This window comes from Salmo salar, chromosome 07, assembly GCF_965601325.2.
Source record: "Salmo salar chromosome 07, fSalSal1, whole genome shotgun sequence".
Classification (NCBI taxonomy): domain Eukaryota; kingdom Metazoa; phylum Chordata; class Actinopteri; order Salmoniformes; family Salmonidae; genus Salmo; species Salmo salar.
In genome coordinates this window covers 15263641-15281940 of record NC_138297.1, presented here as the reverse complement: position 1 = coordinate 15281940, position 18300 = coordinate 15263641, and the positions used below count along the sequence as shown (strand labels likewise).

Sequence of the window (18300 nt, the reverse complement as noted above, 5' to 3'; positions counted from 1 at the left end):
TCTCATGGCGACGTTGGCTTGCAAAGCTCATGCATAGAAACACGTCATCGGGTCTAACACTCGTCTCGTGCCAAACTGCGTATGTGCAGGCCGTCAAATCAAAGGCACTCCGTTATAAAGTTGTTTTTCACAAAAATGTAAACGTGTCAGTTTGTCACTTTCGCTAGGTTGGAGTAATAACATGTTCAACTACTTAAGACATTGGCTCTGATCTAGGTTGTGCCTTTAGATTTCGAAAAAGTAATAACCATGGAATAATTTTTCACTTTTCTCATTGAATTCTCAAACCCCGGCCGGTCTGTTTGGTCTGTTTCGCTAGCGTTCGCAGCAGTCTCGCCATGTTGCGCCTCTGGGCTTAGAAACTCTGTGGTGTCACCATGTCTAGGTATGGTGTGTTCATGACAACTGGGAACTCGAAAAGAAACGAGGTCAAATCATGACGTCAGTGATCTTTAGGTCGGAAAGTCGGAGCTCTAGAAAAAGGTCCGAGTTCCCGACTTGGAATTCCGAGTTGGAGCTCATTTTTTTTTCGAGTTACCAGTTGTGTTGGACGCACTAAAGTCGAAAATGTCCGAGTTCGTAGTTGTTTTGAACGTGGCAGTAGACTTTGAACTACAACTCCCATCATCAGACCCATTCTAGATTTGTCTGTAGTGCCACGTCATTTGATGTCACTGCCGCACCTGCGCAGCCATCTTGTACTTCGAGCGAGGAGCGGACACAGAAAGAAATCAAAAGGATCAAATAAACCTGTCAAATCAGAAGAAAATAGGAATGTCTTTAAACGTTATATAGCCTCATAACGATTAGACACCCAAGAAGGATAAGGTTAGGTAAAAAAAGAAGGTGAAATAGACATTCAAGTGCTTCGGATATCCAGACCTACAAGTCATATTTTGCTTGTGAGTGAGAGGAGGAAGGAACAGTCAAATCGCCGAAAGAAAAACATCCCGAACGTCAGTCAAATCATGAATCCAGAATAGTGAGTAGACCCGCCGCCCCGAGAACCACTCATATATTTTACAAGCTATTGTTTTGCGCGGGCAGTTCCATAACATTTGAGTTTCGAGCGGTATGTAGCTATTAAGCTAGCTAGCGTCAGCTGATCGCATTCCCGTGCCAGCCGACGTTAGCTAGCATCATGTTTTACATACACATAGCTAGCTAGCTATCACGTCATTGATATACGCATTGTCAATAAATATAGCTAGCTTGCTTGTCCCTCAAACATCTGTCACTTGTGTGTGTGGCCCTGAAATGCTCGGTGCGGTGGCGACCGGAGAATTAGGACGTTGTGCCTAAACGTCACACCGGTGCAGTAGTTACAGTATTATGTCTTGCTTTGAGATCGCTTTGTCAGAAACACACACGAACCCACAGTTCTGTGAAGGCGCTTTGTTCTTTGTCTCTAGCTGCAACATAATGTAGCTAACTAGGTAATAATAACTATGTTATACTGAACCAGAGTACATGGGTTTGAGGAGACGAGATCTGCTCTGACGCACAGGATCCTTCAATTCAAAGTCCCATTGACCAGCTGTGCAAACGTTATGTCAATTCTTTCGGTACTCACCAAAATATGCAATTTCGCCGAACAACTATCGTCATTACTGCCGTTACCAACGTTATGTACTTAAAAAGGTCTAAATAAAACCAATGATCTTTCTCGATACTGTAGTGCTGCTGAATCAGCCGACCTGTGCTAGGCAGTAATGAGTGATTAAAAAAATAAAATAAAAATGATGGGGGTGGGGGGCCACAAAAAAACGGAACTCATCATGAGGGGCTGCAGTGGCTCATGGGTCTGCATACCCACATTGATACCCCCCACCTTGCAGGCAAAACATTTTAGCAGCCCCCCTCGTGACAGTGAAGAGAACATTTACGTTTTAAAGTTCATTTCCTGCAATTCTACACATTTTGACATAGGGTGGAGGCAAATGTTTGCAGTTTTTAATATGATAACTGATGATCAATTGGTTTAGACAGCTGGCCGCCAGACTAATTTACCAATGTATGAAATGTTAGCTCACCCAGGTTAATTGAGGGATTGCTGATTCGCTTTCCATACACCCACTCCTTTCGAAACACCCACTTGCCCATACTCCGGTCGCCATATTGGACTGCAGCTAGCCATACTTGGTCAAAGGTGGATTTGGGAGTACGTACTGTGCGTAATGGCAGTATTGATGATAGTCGCTCAGCGTAATGTTAAACATGTAGTTCTGTGTACAGCCAGAGGCACACTTATGTACAAGTAGTTGCTTGAACACGTTAATATTGGTATCACCATAATGTGATGATTTTCTTGCCTCAGGAGTCTTTCTCCACACTTTCTCTATATTGGGCCTACAATCCTAAACTATCCTAAGTAGTGTTGCAAGGTATACTGGTACCACCGCAATATCACAGTACCAAAACATAATTCAACTTATGATACCAACATTTTAGAGTACGGTTTCATATGACACTACCACATTTTCATCCCTACCGATCGGAAGAACCTGCTGGCGCCTGGTATAAGATGTTTATAAAGTACTTCTTGTTCATAAATTCGGTTGAATTTAAGCAATAGCCATTAGTCTCCTTGTATGCGCAGGTCCAATAATATCCATTTCACGTTCATGCGCATATCACTTGTGGCCGCTGTAATCATTGAGCTACATCCTCGACCAGCCCTCACTCACCTGCTTCTCTCCATCCACTCTTCAGGCTCATCTATTTTTCCATCAGTTTTTAAAATAGAATTTAGCTGTGATGAGGAGCGGGGATGCACACCCTGATGAGTCTTCTGTTAGAGTTGTACATTTGTTACATTGGAGCAGAGTGTGCAATGTTGATATATTGTATCATTTCATCGCCTGTTATTACCAAGAGCACAGACCAGCCTGTGTAGACTTTGCAAGTTCACTGTCATGCAGCCTCTGAGTGCCAGAGAGGGAAACTGGAGCACCGTTCGCGACAGGCATGCTTGCACCTTTACAGCAAAGAAAATGGCTTGTCTCTAGCCTAAATGGTTCAAATATGACCCATATTACCAGAGGGCTTGTCTCTAGCCTAAACGGTTCAAATATGACCCATATTACCAGAGGGCTTGCCTCTAGCCTAAACGGTTCAAATATGACCCATATTACCAGAGGGCTTGTCTCTAGCCTAAATGGTTCAAATATGACCCATATTACCAGATGTCTTGTCTCTAGCCTAAATGGTTATATAATATGACCCATATTACCAGAGGGCTTGCCTCTAGCCTAAACGGTTCAAATATGACCCATATTACCAGAGGGCTTGTCTCTAGCCTAAATGGTTATATAATATGACCCATATTACCAGAGGGCTTGCCTCTAGCCTAAACGGTTCAAATATGACCCATATTACCAGAGGGCTTGTCTCTAGCCTAAACGGTTCAAATATGACCCATATTACCAGAGGGCTTGCCTCTAGCCTAAACGGTTCAAATATGACCCATATTACCAGAGGGCTTGTCTCTAGCCTAAATGGTTCAAATATGACCCATATTACCAGATGTCTTGTCTCTAGCCTAAACGGTTCAAATATGACCCATATTACCAGGGGGATAAGCACACGTTTTATATAATTTCACAAACCATGTCGCAGGCCCTTTTAAACCAATCCTGGGTCGTCAATTATTGGTTTGATAACAAACAGCGTTGTTCAGTCATGCTAGCTAGCTGACAGTAGGTCTAGGCACATTTGATTGGCTCAGGAAGAAAGGAAAAGGGTCTGCTGCTCTTGAGATGTGCTTCAAAAAGTAGGATTCATATAGGCCTAATAACTATATCAAACATATTTTTCTTACAAGTGCTCTTTAAATTCTGTTTGGTTCCTAACGTCTTAAAAGTTGGGAGCTGTGTGTATATATTTGCAGGAGAGAGAGAGTGGTGTGTGTTTATGAGCGAGAGGGAGACCAGGGTGAGTGTGAGGAACGGAGGGAAAGTGTGTGTGTCTGTTAACTGAAGGGTAAAGAAGGTTTCATGTAGTGTTTTCCCCTTACTGCTACAATAACATGCAGATGATTATGCATGTATACTGAACGAAAATATAAACGCGACAATTTCAAAGATTTTACTTAGTTACAGTTCAAAGAAGGAAATCAGTCAATTGAAATAAATTATTTAGGCCCTATTCTATGGATTTCACATAACTGCTCAGTGGCCATGAGAGGACATAGGCCCACCCATTTGGGAGCCAGGCCCAGCTAATCAGAATGAGTTTTTGCCCACAAAAGGGCTTTATTACAGAAAAAACGAATTCTCAGCACCCCCCCCCAGACGATCTCACAGGTGAAGAAGCCGGATGTGGAGGTCCTGGTCTGGCGTGATCACATGTGGCTGCGGTTGTGAGGCCAGTTGGATGTACTGCCTAATTCTCTAAAATGACATTGGAGGCAGATTATGGTAGATAAATGAGCATTCAATTCTCTGGCAACAGCTCTGTTGGACATGCCTGCAGTCAGCATGCCAATTGCACGCTCCCTCAACTTGAGACATCTGTGGTGTTGTGTGACACAACTGCACATTTTAGTTGCCTTTTATTGTCCCCAGCACAAGGTGCACCTGTGTAATGATCAGCTTCTTGATAGACCACACTGGTCAGGTAGATGGATTATCTTGGCAAAGGAGAAATTCTCACTAACAGGGATGTAAACAAATTTGTGCACAAGATTTGAAAGAAATAAGCTTTTTGTGTGTATCGATCATGTCTGGGATCTTTTATTTCAGCTCATGAAACATAGGACCAACACTTTACATGTTGCGATTATATTTTTGTTCAGTATATATTCCTTCCTCCCATTCCTCCAGCCAAATCACAGGTTGGCCTTTGCAAATATGAGCAAATCAGCCATTCTATGCAGTATTTTATTATACACTGAAGGGTGTGAAGTTAAATTCAATGTGTTGTATTGAGTGAGAAGTGTGAATTTCAGTGACAGGTTTTTGCGTAGGACATGCATAAAACGTTTAGAAAACGGGAACAGCCGTCCAGGGGACGGGGCAAACAGGACTCTAGGCCACTGATTATAATTATTTAGCCCCGTGGTATTGCGATACTACTCTGTATCATATCGTTAGTAAAACTTTGGTACCGTGACAACACTAATCCTAAATAGAAGAAATTGATGCAACTTCACATCAGTAGTAGGGCTTATTACTGGAGTCAAGTAGCAGCACTGTTTAGCATGTCTAGTCTTTGGTCTAATGCTGGAGGCCTTCATTTCAGTGACTACCTGTTCAAGCTCCTCCTTATCGGTGACTCCGGTGTGGGAAAGTCCTGTCTTCTGCTCCGCTTTGCTGTAAGTATACTTACTGTATATACTATTACTGTTCACAGCTATTTAGTAAGTGGCGTTCTGGTGCCTTCTGTCAAAAAATGCAGCTTCCTGGATCTGTCTAACTGTTCTCTCTCTCTCTTCCCTCCAGGACGACACCTACACAGAGAGCTACATCAGCACCATCGGTGTAGACTTCAAGATCCGCACCATCGAGCTGGACGGCAAGACCATCAAACTACAGATTGTGAGTCTGACACAATGAACACCTCTACCATTACCAACACCTCTACCTCTACCAACACCTCTACCACTACCTCTACCACTACCAACACCTCTACCACTACCAACACCTCTACCACTACCAACACCTCTACCTCTACCAACACCTCACCAACACCTCTACCACTACCTCTACCACTACCTCTACCAACACCTCTACCACTACCACTACCAACACCTCTACCTCTACCAACACCTCTACCACTACCTCTACCACTACCACTACCTCTACCAACACCTCTACCACTACCAACACCTCACCAACACCTCTACCACTACCTCTACCAACACCTCTACCACTACCTCTACCAACACCTCTACCACTACCTCTACCACTACCACCACCTCTACCACCAACACCTCTACCACTACCTCTACCAACACCTCTACCACTACCAACACCTCTACCACTACCAACACCTCTACCTCTACCAACACCTCTACCACTACCTCTACCAACACCTCTACCAACACCTCTACCTCTACCAACACCTCTACCTCTACCAACACCTCTACCACTACCAACACCTCACCAACACCTCTACTACTACCTCTACCAACACCTCTACCTCTACCAACACCTCTACCTCTACCACTACCTCTACCACCAACACCTCTACCAACACCTCTACCTCTACCACCACCTCTACCACCACCACCTCTACCACCAACACCTCTACCACTACCACTACCTCCTCTACCACCAACACCTCTACCACTACCTCTACCAACACCTCTACCACTACCAACACCTCTACCAACACCTCTACCACCACTACCAACACCTCTACCACCTCTACCAACACCTCTACCACCACTACCAACACCTCTACCACCTCTACCAACACCTCTACCAACACCTCTACCACCTCTACCAACACCTCTACCACCACTACCAACACCTCTACCACCACTACCAACACCTCTACCACTACCACTACCACCACCTCTACCACTACCAGCACCAACACCTCTACCAACACCTCTACCACCACTACCAACACCTCTACCACCTCTACCAACACCTCTACCACCTCTACCAACACCTCTACCACCACTACCAACACCTCTACCACCACTACCAACACCTCTACCACCTCTACCAACACCTCTACCACCTCTACCAACACCTCTACCACCACTACCAACACCTCTACCACCACTACCAACACCTCTACCACCTCTACCAACACCTCTACCACCTCTACCAACACCTCTACCAACACCTCTACCACCTCTACCACCACCTCTACCACCACCACTACCAACACCTCTACCACCACTACCAACACCTCTACCACCACTACCAACACCTCTACCAACACCTCTACCACCACCACTACTACCAACACCTCTACCACCACTACCAACATCTCTACCACCTCTACCAACACCTCTACCACCACTACCAACACCTCTACCACCACTACCAACACCTCTACCACCTCTACCAACACCTCTACCACCACTACCAACACCTCTACCACCACTACCAACACCTCTATCATCTCTACCAACACATCTACCACCTCTACCAACACCTCTACCAACACCTCTACCACCACTACCAACACCTCTACCACCACTACCAACACCTCTACCACCACTACCAACACCTCTACCAACACCTCTACCACCTCTACCACCACCACTACTACCAACACCTCTACCACCACTACCAACACCTCTACCACCACTACCAACACCTCTACCAACACCTCTACCACTACTACCAACACCTCTACCACTACTACCAACACCTCTACCACCACTACCAACACCTCTACCACCACTACCAACACCTCTACCACCACTACCAACACCTCTACCACCTCTACCAACACCTCTACCACCTCTACCAACACCTCTACCACCTCTACCAACACCTCTACCACCACTACCAACACCTCTACCACCACTACCAACACCTCTACCACCTCTACCACCACCACATCTACCACCACCTCTACGACCACTACCACCACCTCTACGACCACTACCAACACCTCTACCACCACTACCAACACCTCTACCACCACTACCAACACCTCTACCACCACTACCAACACCTCTACCACTACTACCAACACCTCTACCACCACCACTACTACCAACACCTCTACCAACACCTCTACCACCTCTACCAACACCTCTACCACCACCACCTCTACCAACACCTCTACCACCACTACCAACACCTCTACCACCACCACATCTACCACCACCTCTACGACCACTACCAACACCTCTACCACCACTACCAACACCTCTACCACCACTACCAACACCTCTACCACCTCTACCTCTACCACCACCACTACTACCAACACCTCTACCACCACCACTACTACCAACACCTCTACCACCTCTACCAACACCTCTACCAACACCTCTACCACCTCTACCACCACTACCAACACCTCTACCACCACTACCAACACCTCTACCACCACTACCAACACCTCTACCACCACTACCAACACCTCTACCACCACTACCAACACCTCTACCACCACTACCAACACCTCTACCACCACTACCAACACCTCTACCACCACTACCAACACCTCTACCACCACTACCAACACCTCTACCACCACCACTACCAACACCTCTACCACCACCACTACCAACACCTCTACCACCACTACCAACACCTCTACCACCACTACCAACACCTCCAACACCTCTACCACCACCACTGCTACCAACACCACTACCAACACCTCTACCACCACTACCAACACCTCTACCACCTCTACCAACACCTCTACCACCACTACCAACACCTCTACCACCACTACCAACACCTCTACCACCACTACCAACACCTCTACCACCTCTACCAACACCTCTACCACCTCTACCAACACCTCTACCGCCACTACCAACACCTCTACCACCACCACATCTACCACCACCTCTACGACCACTACCAACACCTCTACCACCACTACCACCACCTCTACCACCACTACCAACACCTCTACCACCACTACCAACACCTCTACCACCACTACCAACACCTCTACCACCACTACCAACACCTCTACCACATCTACCACCACTACCAACACCTCTACCACATCTACCACCACTACTACCAACACCTCTACCACCACCACCACCACTACTACCAACACCTCTACCGCTACCAACACCTCTACCAACACCTCTACCGCTACCAACACCTCTACCAACACCTCTACCGCTACCAACACCTCTACCAACACCTCTACCGCTACCAACACCTCTACCAACACCTCTACCACTACCACCACCACATCTACCACCACTACTACCAACACCTCTACCACCACTACCAACACCTCTACCTCTACCACCACCACATCTACCACCACTACTACCAACACCTCTACCACCACTATTACCAACACCTCTACCAACACCTCTACCACCACCACATCTACCAACACCTCTACCTCTACCACCACCACATCTACCACCACTACTACCAACACCTCTACCACCACCACCTCTACCACCACTACTACCAACACCTCTACCGCTACCAACACCTCTACCACTTCTACCAACACCTCTACCACTTCTACCAACACCTCTACCACTTCTACCAACACCACTTCTACCTCTACCACCACCACCTCTACCAACACCACCACCTCTACCACTACCAACACCTCTACCTACCTCTACCAACACCTCTACCTACCTCTACCACTACCACCACTACTACAAAAAAAATCCCCCCAAAAATCACATTTATTTATATAGACCTTCTTACATCAGCTGATGCCACAAAGTGCTGTACAGAAGCCTAAACCCCCAAACAGCAAGCAATGCAGGTGTAGAAGCACGGTGCCTAGGAAAAACTCCCTAGAAAGGCCAAAACCTAGGAAGAAACCCATAGAGGAACCAGGCTATGAGGGGTGGCCAGTCCTCTTCTGGCTGTGCCGGGTGGAGATTATAACAGAACATGGCCAAGATGTTCAAATGTTCATAAATTACCTACCACCTCTACAATAACACCACAACTACCAACAGTACAACTACTACCACGACCTACCACCACCTCTACCAACACCTCTACCACTACCAACAGTGCAACTACTACTACCACTACCAACACCTCTTCCAACACCACCACCACTACCTACCTCTACCACCACTACCACTACCACCACCTCTACCACTACCACCACCTCTACCAACAACACCACCTCTACCACTACCACCAACACCACCACTACCACCAACACCACTACCAACAACACCACCTCTACCACTACTACCACTACCAACAACACCACCTCTACCACTACCACTACCAACAACACCACCTCTACCACTACCACTACCAACAACACCACCTCTACTACTACCACTACCAACAACACCACCTCTACTACTACCACTACCAACAACACCACCTCTACCACTACCAACAACACCACCACTACCACTACCAACAACACCACCTCTACTACTACCACTACCAACAACACCACCTCTACTACTACCACTACCAACAACACCACCTCTACCACTACCACTACCAACAACACCACCTCTACTACTACCACTACCAACAACACCACCTCTACTACTATCACTACCAACAACACCACCTCTACCACTACCAACAACACCACCACCACCACCACTACCCACTCCCCTCGCCTTTATTCCAACAGTGGCACCCATTTCCTGATGTTATAAAGGCTTGACTAGATTTGATAAACGGTTCAGTAACCTAGTTATGTTGCTTAGTTTTACCTCCTGTGTTTGCTCTGTAGTTTAATGACTCGCCCTAAGGCTAAACAACAGGGATCCAGTTCTGTTCCCAACATGCCTCTTTAGATGCAAGGAGAGGAACTATAGATGTTAGTGTGATGTTCTATTGACCATACATAGTGCTAATCCAGATGCTTTCAGGACAGGAATAATGTGAACTTGGGTGATGACAGGCGAGTGTGTGTTTAGTCATTTAAATGAACCTAGTCTGTTTCGTTTGTTGGCATTAAACAACACTCTCTCCCCTCCATGTCACTTTTTGTCGTTCTCCACTCCCTCCCTCTGTCAGTGGGACACTGCTGGTCAGGAGAGGTTCCGCACCATCACCTCCAGTTACTACAGGGGTGCCCACGGCATCATCGTGGTCTATGATGTCACAGATCAGGTGGGTTATTAGTTCGGAGGTGATCTGTGCTTAGACCTAGTCCTACTGGGTTTGAACAATTCTTCATCAAATGCTGTACTTCCCAAGTCCTTTTGACATACTAAAATGTTGTTTGGCATGGACATATTAGCCCTCTACCGGTTTCTCACATGCCTGTAGGATAGGCAGCCATACACTGTCACTAATCTCACTCTCTGTCTTGTGTATCTCCGTCCTGCTCTGTAGGAGTCGTACAACAATGTGAAGCAGTGGCTGCAGGAGATCGACCGCTATGCCAGCGAGAACGTCAACAAGCTGCTGGTGGGGAACAAGTGTGACCTCACTACCAAGAAAGTAGTGGACTACACAACAGCCAAGGTACAGCTACCATACAACACCTACAAACCCAGATGAAATGCACGCTCAATGAGTAGTGTTTAGGAGATTTCAGGCTACACAAATCAATTATCGAATTTCTTTGTTTTGAACGTTCAATATCTCTAGAAATCTATATCCTCATCAATGTGGTAATACCTGAGGGGATCGAATGCATAATATTTGATCTTTTAACTTTTTTTTTTCATTGTTCAGATAAAAAAAAAAGATACTTTATGTCAAAAGTATAAATATAATATCATCCAAAATAATATTGTGATATGCAACTGTATAAATATTTTCCCCCATCACTAGTGCATATTAAACTCACAGACAAAATGACGCACCATACTGCCAGTACTTTTTGACAATTAAACACATACATACAATACCAACATTTTTAACCTCACCTGCGGTATCATGTTTTATATTTAATGAAGATACTACCATTTTTTTATCACCACGGACAATACAACAACAGCTGGGCATTGCCTTGTATGTTCCATATATAAACTCAGCAAAAAAAGACACGTCCCCTTTTCAGGACCATGTCTTTCAAAGGTCATTCGTAAAAATCCAAATAACTTCACAGATCTTCATTGTAAAGGGTTTAAACACTGTTTCCCATGCTTGTTCAATGAACAATAAACAATTAATGAACATGCACCTGTGGAACGGTCGTTAAGACACTAACAGCTTACAGACGGTAGGTAATTAAGGTCACAGTTATGAAAAGTTAGGACACTAAAGAGGCCTTTCTATTGACTCTGAAAAACACCAAAAGAAAGATGCCCAGGGTCCCTGCTCATCTGTGTGAACGTGCCTTAGGCATGCTGCAAGGAGGCATGAGGACTGCAGATGTGGCCAGGGTAATAAATTGCAATGTCCGTACTGTGAGACGCCTAAGACAGCGCTACAGGGAGACAGGACAGACAGCTGATCGTCCTCGCAGTGGCAGACCACATTTAACAACACCTGCACAGGATCGGTACATCCAAACATCACACCTGCGGGACAGGTACAGGATGGCAACAACAACAGCCCGAGTTGCACCAGGAACGCACAATTCCTCCATCAGTGCTCAGACTGTCCTCAGTAGGCTGAGAGAGAGGCTGGACTGAGGGCCTGTAGGCCTGTTGTAAGGCAGGTCCTCACCAGACATCACCGGCAACAACGTCGCCTATGGGCACAAACCCACCGTTGCTGGACCAGACAGGACTGGCAAAAAGTGCTCTTCACTGATGAGTTGTGGTTTTGTCTCACCGAGGGTGATGGTTGGATTCGCGTTTATCGTCGAAGGAATGAGCGTTACACCGAGGCCTGTACTCTGGAAGGGGATTGATTTGGAGGTGGAGGGTTCGTCATGGTCTGGGGCGGTGTGTCACAGCATCATCGGACTTGCCTTGTTGTCATTGCAGGCAATCTCAATGCTGTGCGTTACAGGAAAGACATCCTCCTCCCTCATGTGGTACCCTTCCTGCAGGCTCATCCTGACATGACCCTCCAGCATGACAATGCCACCAGCCATACTGCTCGTTCTGTGCATGATTTCCTGCAAGACAGGAATGTCAGTGTTCTGCCATGGCCAGTGAAGAGCCCGGATCTCAATCCCATTGAGCACGTCTGGGACCTGTTGGATCGGAGGGTGAGGGCTAGGGCCATTCTCCCCAGAAATGTCCGGGAACTTGCAGGTGCCTTGGTGGAAGAGTGGGGTAACATCTCACAGCAAGAACTGGCAAATCTGGTACAGTCCATGAGGAGGAGATGCCCTGCAGTACTTAATGCAGCTGGTGGCCACACCAGATACTGACTGTTACTTTTTGACCCCCCCTTTGTTCAGGGACACATTATTCCATTTCTGTTAGTCACATGTCTGTGGAACTTGTTCAGTTTATGTCTCAGTTGTTGAATCTTGTTATGTTCATACAAATATTTACACATGTTAAGTTTGCTGAAAATAATCGCAGTTGACAGTGAGAGGATGTTTCTTTTTTTGCTGAGTTTGTGTGTGTGTGTGTGTGTGTGTGTGTGTGTGTGTGTGTGTGTGTGTGTGTGTGTGTGTGTGTGTGTGTGTGTGTGTGTGTGTGTGTGTGTGTGTGTGTGTGTGTGTGTGTGTGTGTGTGTGTGTGTGTGTGCGTGCGTGCGTTTGACCCCTATCTATTCTGTTCCTATTTGCCGCCTGCAGGAGTTTGCCGACTCCCTGGCCATCCCCTTCCTGGAAACAAGTGCCAAGAACGCCACCAACGTGGAGCAGGCCTTCATGACCATGGCTGCTGAGATCAAGAAGAGGATGGGACCCGGGGCCACGGCTGGAGGGGACAAGCCCAACCTGAAGATAGACAGCACCCCTGTCAGGCAGTCTGGAGGGGGGTGCTGTTAAACTGGACTCTGTCCTGGATGCTCTCCTCTTCTTCACCCTCCCTGCTCTGGGCTTCACTTCCTCCACCTCTTCATCCCTCAGCCTCCCTCCCATCTCCCGTTCTCTTACTCTTGCCGCGGGATGGGTGGTTGGATAGGGGGAGGAGTTGAGGGGTGAGAACTGGGGACTGACTTTAAGACCGTATCTCCCCCCAAAAAAGTGAAGAGAAGTTAGGTTGGAGTTGGGTTGAACTTTTTTCTTTTTTTCCCCGAGCGATGAGTCAGGAACGTAAACAGATATGAGAAAAGATTGGTGTTGACTTAGAGGAGAACTGGGTGATAGAAGATTAGTTTTTAGATTCCGGCGAGCGCTTATCTCCCTCTCCTGTGTACACACACACACACACACACACACACACACACACAGAAGAGGGGGCGGAGTGATTCTCCCATAGGAAGTGGTCACAGGCCGGGTTTTGTTTCCTTTAGGCTATGTCTGTCATTGCAACCCAATAGAAGTCCTATAGCAAAATTCAGTTTAGAGTGCTACAATAATCTGTCATGTATGTATTGGACCTGTTTTATCTCAGACTGCTGCGGTGCCTTGTAGCCATGGCGACGTGTCACCATCTTAAGTCTGTCTGTAGGTATCAAGTGAGTGACCTGTTCAATCTAGCCTACAGTCTACGTTCCACATGCAATAGTAACACTAATGCACTATTTATACCCATGTATCCATCCATCCATTTGTACGAACTGAATTGGCGTTGGAGCAGACAGTCATGCACCACTACCAGCGTACTAACAACTGAGTCATCCATCATATTAATCAATGAGGATACGGGTATCTAGGATACGGGTATCATAGAAGTAGAATGAATAGACCGGACTCTGAAGGAAGGCATCAGCAGAGAGGGGAGAGACATACACTTTGTCTGTGTGGAGAAGAGGGTTCTGGGAAGGATAGCTCTGACTCCTCGTGGAGCCTGAGCTTTAGGTTGATTCGACACAGAACAGGAGAACTTTTGGTCGAACTTGGAATCCCTCCATCCCTCTACATGCAGATGGGAGGATGTAGTGAGAGAGACTTGGTTTTTGAGTGCTTTAATATACTGTATGGTGTTAGTTAGCTCACATCACTCCTCTTGTTAGGGTTTCACATGTAAAAAAAGACAAAACACAAAAAAGACACATAAATATTTGAGATATGCTTAAGTCATGTTTGTATGTCTTTAAGTTGTCAGGACTCTATATTACAGTATGCCCAAGGTGGTTCTTCAACATAAACAGACAGTGTACACACATACTGAGAACGGGGCTTGACGTACAACCAGATTAGTGGCCGGGCAAGCGATATTCAACTAATTAACAGGACATATGAAACAAGAAATTGGCAATTTTCTGACTTCATATTCATAGATTATTGTTCATATTATTTTATTGTTATTACAAGATTTTATTATTTGATATTTGTATTTTCTGTAGTTTTTTTCTAATCGAAAAAGCTTGTAAAAATTGCTTGAAATGTTGTCCAACTTCCTTTATCGGGTGGGTTGGGATGTTTTTCGGTTTGGTCGGTGGAGTTGGGGAGTTGTCTCTGAAAGCTACTGTTCCCTGCTGTGCCTCACTGGACTCCTAAAGATACTGACCGCGTGCATAACTTCTGTACCATGTCACACCACAGGTTCTTCACGCCTCGGCCAGGACCGACTTCTCAGACCGTGTTGCCATCCACCATTTGTCATCACGTGTCCCACAGTGCATTTCTTTTATGGTTGTCATGGTTTCATGTCAGTTAGTGTGGTCATTATGAGGCATAGCCAGTCCATCATGGTTTAAATGGCCTAAGACATCCAGACCTGGCTAATTATGTTCCAGAGGAGTCCCTATTCAAGACCAAAGTCTCCGTCCAGTACTATGACTACATGCCAACTCATTACCTCTCTCTAGATCAGTGCGTGATTGGTGTTCTTCAATCTTCATTGTTAACTGCTAGCTAGTTCCAGTAGCCTCTATATAACTTAAGACATGGAGTATGTTTGGCTGATCAGAATGTGTGTTAATGGGCCTGGCTGTCTTGACTAGTCCCCCTTCTACAGGAACCTGCTCTGCGCCGTTCCCTTCTCAGTCTGTCCTCATGGTTCTCATGGCTGTGTGTTGTTTCTCAGAGGCATTCCTATGGAACTATGGAACCTAGCAGGAATGTGGAGAAAACACTCCAGCCCCTGACCTTAACCAGCCCCTGACCTTAACCAGCCCCTGACCTTAACCAGCCCCTGACCTTAACCAGCCCCTGACTTTAACCAACCCCTGACCTTAACCAGCCCCTGACCTTAACCAACGCTAGTTTTGAATTAATGTAATGCACTACAGTACGGCTTATACTACTAATATGGCCACTAAGCTTTTGTGTTCTTGACAACAAAGAATATTGGCCTTTGTCGGTTATTACAACCTCAGTTTTCGATCCATTTTTCTGTAGAAGTAGTCATGGTTACAACGGGACTTTAGGAAAATCTATTCTCTGGCTTTGGTTGGAATTAGAGTGACTTACTGTTAGCCATGACTGGACCCATAGACTCGTTACAGCACTATAGTGGGCCTGTTGGGGAATTGACACATCCATTTTGTCCTCATGGTTGCCCCTTGGTCTTGCCAGTTTGACATTGGTGCAGTAGGCAGTGTGTAACCGTTCTAACCTTCTACCTGTATATATTTATTACTATGTGAAGAGCAGACGGGAAGGTTCGTACTCTAACGACAACTATGTAAGGTCGTGTTGTAAGGTCATGTTGTACGGTCGTGTTATATGGTCATAAAGCCTTGTTCAGTTTGGCTTTGAGCATTTCATTGGGTCTGAGCATGTTATGTCATGGTTACGGTCATCATGGTCACGTTACGGTCTTAGAATAAGTCCTAGATTCTGGTTCATTGGGTCGGAGTGAGTTTGACCGTGCTTGACCGTTCAGGGGTAGCAGGGATTGACTGGTTTTGGCATGCAGACCGGATATGAAGTCCCATCCTCCTCTTTAAGCCAATCAAAATATTACAACAATGTTCTCTGAATGGCTCCTCCTACTCATTGATAAAACGGAATCTGGCTTGGACTTTGGGAGCTTTCCCGGTCGGTCTTCGACAGATAGTTTAGGTCAAGGTGACTCAGCCTCCCGACTCAGAGCTCCATGTCGTAACGTGCAATTGCGGCCTCTAAAAACCTGTGATGTCCAATGTATGCTGACGAGTTAGTGAGCGCTTACTGTCTGCAGAACACGGCTACCAACCATTCTGGAGTGAATGTCTAGAAGAGCGACGCGAGGGCTGAAATCAGTATCTGTTTGTGTGTGAACAGAAAGTATTTGTTGTAGATGTGATTATTTAGGCTAGTCGATACAGCAGCCGTCTTAGCACTAATGTTAGGGTGTAGTCTTTTTGGTAGAGCCTTTTACACATGTGGTTTGGCCAAGCCTGTGATGCAGGACTCAACCAGACTGGATTGTGTACCAGCTCTCATTTTTATGCTCATTCAGTTTGGTATGATGAATTTGAGGATCTGGTAGGCCTAAGTAATCGCTGGTAGGAAGGGAGGGAACAGTAGTGTGTGGGGTCGGGGACGGTCTGTGTGCGTGACATTCCTGCTCCCTGAGCACAGGCTGGCTTTTCTCTTGAATCTCACAAGTCCTTCTGCGAATGAAACGATTGTTTGCAACGCTCCACACAGACACACGCACACTCGGTCACACAGACTCGCTAAATTGGTTTCACGCCATAACGGTGCCCTTTTTGATTTGTTCTGAATGTGCTTTTCCTACCAAGAATTCTTGATATTCTACTGATTTTAATATATTAATTGAAAATATACTGTGGTAATATTGTGTCCGGTCCATCGACGGATATGAGGGAGGGGTTTAGGAAATGTGGGTGGGACAACACGTGGGGGTGGAGTTAGGGGCGGGCTTTGTTTGGGCAGTACTCCTGAATGTGATTATGATGGAACTGCTCAAATCTTTTCTTTCTTAGTCTTTCTGTGTAATTTGCACACTTCTTTGTGACTCTCCCATGGCTTAATAAAGGAACACGCGTTCTTTAATACCGAGCGTCATGCAGGTCCCCTCCTGATCCTCACTTTTTATTTTCAGTTTTTCGCTTGTCCACTTTAGTGCTCTCTGTCTCACTGCTGAGTTTGATCATGATGTTTTTTTATGTACATATTTTAAATATATATATATATAATAAAATGAATACAAAAGATCAATGTCAACATGAGTAAACTGTCCCTTATTCCCCTCCCATGTAATGTGTATTATTATTATCAGTACACCAGTGTTGTCAGCTATATGAAGGTCTGTGTTTATACGTACAAGTCAATGTCAACTGTGTGTGTGTGTGTGTGTGTGTGTGTGTGTCTGCAGGAGGGTACTCTGCTGGAGGTGCCGCATGAGGTCACTCCCTTCCCTGAATCACCGCCGGAGGGCAGGAACAGATCCAGTATCTGCCTGGCAGCCTGCCTATCAGCTCTACTTTGTCCTTGATTTGACACACGTTGAGAGTGAAGAAGACCCAGACAGCTGCTCATCTAATAGTGTACTCTTTTACTCTGCATGAGAGGGAAGTAATGTGTTCAGTATGGAGCTGCTTCCAATAGAATCATTCACAATGACTATTGCTTGGGAGAGTATGCTGTGGGCAGGGAAATGACAGCTCTAATATAAAGTACTCTAATATAGTCTTAGGACTGCTGCTGCAGACTGCTCATTGTCTGCTGAAGGAACACCCTCTCAGCAAGAAACGTACCAGCTAATTCCATTCTAGCACTATTTGGATTACATATTGAAACAATGATGATGCTACTTTTAAC

At 46.0% G+C, this 18300-nt stretch overlaps 1 protein-coding gene across 1 annotated transcript; it reads left to right on the top strand.

The window, feature by feature from the left end:
• The first annotated feature begins 671 nt into the window (after positions 1–671).
• LOC106608583 (zRAB1B, member RAS oncogene family a) lies at positions 672–17703 on the top strand. Its single transcript, XM_014206596.3, has 6 exons — positions 672–982; positions 5242–5314; positions 5442–5537; positions 10638–10733; positions 10959–11090; positions 13273–17703. The coding sequence occupies exons 1-6, from the start codon at positions 969–971 to the stop codon at positions 13465–13467; spliced, it is 606 nt and encodes a 201-aa protein (XP_014062071.1). The 5' UTR covers positions 672–968; the 3' UTR covers positions 13468–17703.
• Positions 17704–18300: the final 597 nt, after the last annotated feature.